The 6,487-nt window shown below is 47.8% G+C and overlaps 1 protein-coding gene across 1 annotated transcript in view; it reads left to right on the plus strand.

Moving 5' to 3' along the window:
* The window catches only part of LOC106805566 (hemicentin-1-like), a 137,935-nt gene that overhangs the window by 66,790 nt on the left and 64,658 nt on the right, over positions 1–6,487 (plus strand). Inside the window, exon 2 of the mRNA XM_014807217.1 lies at positions 888–1,095. Coding sequence (XP_014662703.1) covers positions 888–1,095 — 208 coding nt within the window. The remainder of the gene's footprint in view (positions 1–887; positions 1,096–6,487) is intronic.

The following is a 6,487-nucleotide window of genomic DNA, read 5'->3' on the forward strand; positions in this document are numbered from 1 at the left end:
GTATTTTTTTTTTAAGTATAGTATACGTGTGTTGTAGCTGCCGCTAAGATGTGTGGCGCGTGTGTGGTGCTGTGTGTGTGTGTGCTGTGTGTGTGTGTGTGTGTCATGTGTGTGTGACTGTGGTGAATGTGTGTATGTGTATGCTATATACGGCTGTGCAGTAATACTGTGTGTGCGTGCGTGTGTGTAGCGACTGTCGTGTGTGTGATGTGTGTGTGTGTGATGTGCTGTGTGGTGTGTGTGTTATTATATGTGTGCAGTTACTTTACGTGTGTGATGCTGCGTGCGTGTGCGCTCGTGGTCGTGTGTGTGTGCGTGCAGTGCGCCTGTTTGCTTGTGATGTGTGTGTGTGTATGTGTCCAACGCCCGGTGTGAGACTGTTGTAATTGCTGTGCACCGACATGTGTGTGTGTGCTGTTTTCTGTTTGTGTGTGTGTGTGCTGTGCTGACTGTGTGTGTGGTTTGTGGTGATGTGTGTGTGTGTGTAGTGTGGCTTGTGTGTGTGTGTTGTGTATGACGATTGACCTGTGCGTGTACGCTATATGCCGTGTGCTGTGTCGTGCCGTGCGTGTGTGTGTGCTGCGTAGCTGTCGCCGTGAGCAGCGCGCGCGCGCGTGTGTGGGTGTGTGTGTGGTCGTGTGTCGTGTGTGTGTGTGTGCTGTGGCCTCGTGTTGTGAGCTGCCTGTGTGGGGCGCTAGCGTGCGCGCGCGTTGCTGTGTTTGTCTGCTCGTCTCGCAGCGTGCAATACTTACTATACTTAATACTATACTTAATTATACTACTTATAATACTTACTATACTTAATACTATACTTAATTATACTACTTATAATACTTACCATACTTAACACTAAACTCTTATAATACTCTTATGAATCATTCTTACAGATCGTCTGGTGGCGACCGGACCACAAGACGATCATAGCCCTGCAGAGCGAGCGGATCCTGCAGGACGATAGAATCGTAGTCGGACAGGAGAGCCGCGACGTGTGGACGTTGACGATACGCGACACGACGGGAGAGGACGCGGGCGTCTACATGTGCCAAGTTAACACGAACCCCGTCAAATACATGGAGGCGATGGTGACGATACTCGGTACGAATATATAGTTGGCGCAGGTCTTACACGGTTAGGGTTAGATTTAGGTTTTGGGTTATGGTAAGCGTTGGCGTTAGATTTAGAGTTAGGGTTAGGATAAGAGTCATGGATATAGTTAGGGTTAGGGTTAGGGGTAGGGTTAGGGTTAGGGTTAGGGTTATGGGAAGCGTTAGGGTCAGGGTTAGGGTTAGGGTTAAGGTTAGGTTTAGGGTTAGGGTTAGGGTTAGGGTTAGGGTTAGGGTTAGGGTTAAGGTTAGATTTAGGGTAAGCGTTAGTGTTAGGGTTAGGGTTAGGATTATGGTTATGTTTAGGGTTAGCGTTAGGGTCAGAGTTAGGGGCAGGGTTAGGGTCAGGGTTAAGGTCAGCGTTATGCTTAGGGTTAGAGTTAGGGTCAGGGTCAGGGTAATGATTGTAATGAACGAAATTGTACAGAGAAAAAGTTATTACAACAACACTTAATAAAATATCTCTAAAAGGAGTTTACACACGCACGTCTTATACGTTTAAGACGCATACTGTACACGAATACGGTAAGATCTAACTACGATCATATACAAGAAATATATGTAGAAAAGCTTGCTATTTATACAATTCTGGCCGTGTCACGTGGTTTTTGTAGTGCCACGGATTTTTATTGTAGGTTAATTATTCTAGAAGTATGTCTAGACCAGTGGTCATCTTGACCACTGTCGCCATTCTCAACAAGAGGGGGGGAGGTTCTCTTTGTTCTATGCAGTTCTACGTCCTTCGCTTGGACTAAAGCCTCAGTCACACTGGGGCCGGACTGTCCACGGATTACCCCGGATGGGGCAGGATCTCCCCGGACCGTAAAATTTATAATCCGTGGCGATGCGGGTGAAAAAATTACGAGACAGTCGAAAAAAGCATCATCGGGCCGGATCGGGCCGGACCAGCACGGCAGCGCCACGGACCATCCTGGATTGAGCCCGGATGAAGCCGGCCCCAGCACGGAGTCACTACGGACCGCCCCGGACTGCCTCGGACCGCCACGGACCTGATCCGGCCTGGTCCGGCCCCGTCCTGGCCCATCCGTGCTCCCATCCGTGTTGGGTCCGACTTGATCCGTAGTGATCCGTGGCCGACAAAAACGACACGGATGGCCACGGATGGGCCCGGTTCAACACGGTGTGGGCCCGGTTCAACACGGTGTGGGCCCGGTTCAACACGGTGCCACTACGGACTGTCCCGGACCTACCACGGACGCGCCACGGACCGTCCAGGACCACCCCGGATGGGGAAAACTTCCCGGACCGTCCCGGATCACCCCGGAAATTTTAAACAGTTTAAAACTTCCGGGGCGATATCCCGGAATGCGCAGGACCATCAAGGACCACCCCGGACCGGGCCGGACCGTCCAGGACCGTCCAGGACCCAACAAGGATCTCTCCCCGGATCAGTCCGGCAGCGTCCGGCCCGGTCCGGGAGCTTGGTGTGACTTTAGCTTTAATGATCATCGTTAATCTGTTCTTTACGATGCCAGCTGGGCGACACTGTGCCTTATGCTACGTTTACACTATGTTCCCGGCGGCCACGGCAGCCCCGTTTCAGGCCACCGTGGACAAAACGGGATGAACGCGAGACAACGCGGGGGGACGGAATGGGCAAACGTGACAGGCCGTGATTGCCGTGGATGCTGCGCCAGATTTTTAATCTGTCAAAAGATTTGCCATAGCAGTCACGGTGCGCGCGGTCTGGGAGGGAGTATATAACAGCCGGGCCAGGCAGGGGAGCTTCATTCGAATTCAATCGACGACACATTACTGCATCTACAATACGAAGAGAGAAGACCAAGCTTTGAAGAAAGAAAGCCAAGCTGCTGCTGGCCTTTTTCTTGCTGACGCAAAGACTGGATGTATGCACCCAGCAAACATGCAAACAAACTCTTCTTCATCTTGTGCATTCATGATGTTGTCTCGTCGAAATCTCAGGATACAATGATTGCTATTGCTTGGGAAGCCTTCTTTTTATACCGTGGGCACAAACGTGCTCCAAAGCTGCCCGGCGTCCACGTTTCATCCGTAGAAAGCCTTGACAGAACGTGAAAAAGGTGTCAGACCTTGATCAGATCGTGAGAAACGTGAGGGACCCCATCAGAACGTGACGGGCCGGGAGGGAACGTACTGGCATCCGTGATAGACCGCGGACCGAACCGTAGTCCGCCTTGGACCCTCCGAGACTCAGCAGCCCCTTCCGCCTCACGGCCCGTCACAGATACCGTGATAGACCGTGAGAAAACTTGGCAAGACCTAACAAAACTTGAATACAGAGAAAAAAATTGCCATAATCCCACGGCGCACTACGTTTCGGGCAAACGGGGCTGCCGTGGCCGCCGGGAACATAGTGTAAACGTAGCATTAGTTAGAAAGGGTTTGCTTATCTGCGTACTAATCTAGTCTCGAAAATAGACGTGGCCAAAGACCCGTGACTGCTCTGCGGCATTGTAATCGTAATGTAAATATCGTAACGACTTTGCTTCATTACATGGTTATGATTAGGGTTAGGGTTAGGGTTAGGGTCATGGTTATCGTTAGCGTTAGATTTAAGGTTAGTGTTAGAACAAGGGTTACGGTTATTTTTATGGTTAAGGTTAGGGTTAAGGAAAGCGTTAAGGTTAGGCTTATGGTTATTGTTACGGTTAAAGTCAGGGTTAGCTTTGGCGTTAGTTTATGGTTAGGGTTAAGATAAAGGCTATAGTTGTTCTTATGGTTAAGGTTAGGGTACGTGTCAGCGTTAGGGTCAGGGTTAGGTTCTCACTATCTACGTCACGTCAACCATTTCGTATCTTTTCACGCGAAAGAACTGTGATAAAATTAACTAGTTATCATCGCTTTCAACGGGCAAGAATTTTAATTGAATTCCCTTTAATTACGATTTAACCGCGAAAACTATAGATTCTTAACACGCTCGCTGTTCAAGCGTGTCAAAAATCTAGCATGCGGAACTCGTGCCAACGAAGCGTGTACAAATGTAATATATTGCAATATGATCTATTGCGAGTACGAAATTGCCATCTTTTCAGTCCTAGCGCGAGAAAATATACGAGTCATGTGCTTTCATAAACATCACTGGTGATGAATGAATAAGAATAAATTATTGCATTATTTTTCCATATCGGATAGTGTATACTATCGTTAAAACTTCAAGCACGGATGATTTTGATTTTGATGAGTTTGATTATTGACGGAATTTGGCCAACCGACAGCGTTTAGTAGAACGATATTCGTTATTGGTCAGGGCAGAATTAGTTGTCTGCTTTCTCTCTGTAGTCATTACCATGAGCTATGTCCGCCATGTTTCATCTGAGAAACCTCGAATGCAGTCATAAGTCTGCAGGCAACGATAGCGTCATCGCTTTGGTGATGCCGTTCTCTGCCAGTGAACACACGCGCTTATGGGGTTTAAAGCAAATAACCAGAGCTGGCGTTAACACCGCAGTGCGTGTACATCTCAATATGCGGGGAGGAGGAGGAGGAGGCCAAAGTCGTTTGATTTATTTCGCCTATAGTCGTTTCCCAGCAAAACTCACCTAAGCCCGCGTGCGTTCCGAACCCGGCTGCGTTTTCTAAAGACCCTCCAACCAACACAAAGCTTAGCAGAAAGCCGTAGCTATTTTGACTGCTGCTCGAATAGCAGCGTTGAGCAGGTTTAACTTCTTTTTGGACTAGTTTCCTCTCGGTAGACGCATTTCCTTCTGCGTCAAAGAAAAAAAACTCACGCGCATATGGAGATTTACTAAATAAAATTGCATTGATCCCGTGGCAACAAAATACTGAAGTGATTTTGCATAAATATTTAACTATTTGTCCAGCAAATGCAATTTCGTTGTGGCCGGTGAGCTGAAGCAAAGTTTATTACGGGTCTTGCGCGGGCGCGGGTAGCAAATGCTGCTAAGCCCGAAGACTTGTGCGTGTCAAGCTAACGCTAAAAGTAGAAATGAAGAAGTATTCCTTCGAGACGCTAAAAAAACTTTTAACGCATTTTCCTTTGCATTAACTTCTCCATGTTCTTGTCGATGTTGATTATTACGTTACCGTAGTTGGCGCTGCAATAGCATTAGCTGCAATATTAGCATATTACCACCGAACGATAACAACATTTGTGACGATGGTCGTGACGGCGATGATGACGATGGCTATGACGCCGATGGCGTTGATGATGAAAGCTGTTGTAAGTAGCAATGAATAATATCGTTTACTACAACACCGCACTTGAGACGTCACTGCGCAAATGGAAAAACGCGTATTCATCCATGTATAATTCAGCCGGCATATCAGTTTCGCAATCTTACGTACCGCGTGCGTGCACAGAAGCCATAAAATTATTCTCGGATATTATCTTTATATCTCGTAAGCCATTTCACCCGATACGATCGAATTCAGCGCATTTATACGGACCGTGGCACATTCACCCCGACACCTCATGATTCGACGCGATCAACTCGACCGAGATAACTGTATTCAATAGTCTAGCCTAATCCGCTGCTTTAATTTCTGACTCTGAAAGGACGCTGCCGGATTGCAGCGCTCAGCATCTCCAGAATCGGAACAATAGAGTAATAAAGATGCTTTATTTTCGCTTCCTGATGTTCTATGGTTGCCACTGAAATCGCCAATAAAAGGGTGTTGATGCTGGACTTTACGACCTCCTTGCTCGATGAAGACTCCTTCAACAGGCAGCCGCGCTAAAACGCTGACACTTAACGTGCAGCAACAGACGTAGAGCCTCATTTTAAGTGGAACATCATCATTTTTATCAATCCTACGATGTTTATACGAGCTCGGCTATAGACGGTAGTGAATCTAGATTGCTTTATTGGACCAGTGACGTTAGCCATCATCCACGCCGGCGGTAACATTAGCAGCCGTGGGAACACGCGCGAACAATATCAGAACTTAGCGTGATTGAGTCTGAATCACGACACGTGATGGTACGCGCGCGTGCACGCGTGCGCGCATAAACGCTGTCGTTTCGAGACTTCTTGAATCGCACGGATTTCCATCTTCGAACACATTTACGAAACCTGCGCATCCATGCACGCGGGGGTATCATTAAGTGGGGATTATTGTAAACATGCCCGTTTAATGCCCATATTAATTACAGGCGCTGTTGGGGACGATGCATACCGCTTAATGATAATAATTGTGTGCCCGCGTGCATATGCATGCACATCAATTACCCCCAGGGGGGAGTCGTCTATACAGCTACTTATTATTCAACTCGTGGTCGTCTATATAACGCGGTAGCGGCAACGTTACGGCATGTTACCCCGAGGAACAATCAGCAACGCGCGTCCATTGCGCAACAAAGCGCTCTCGCTTATGTAATGTTGTCGCCGATATATATATATATATATATATATAGCGCATGC

This window comes from Priapulus caudatus, unplaced genomic scaffold, assembly GCF_000485595.1.
Source record: "Priapulus caudatus unplaced genomic scaffold, Priapulus_caudatus-5.0.1 Scaffold118, whole genome shotgun sequence".
Classification (NCBI taxonomy): domain Eukaryota; kingdom Metazoa; phylum Priapulida; class Priapulimorpha; order Priapulimorphida; family Priapulidae; genus Priapulus; species Priapulus caudatus.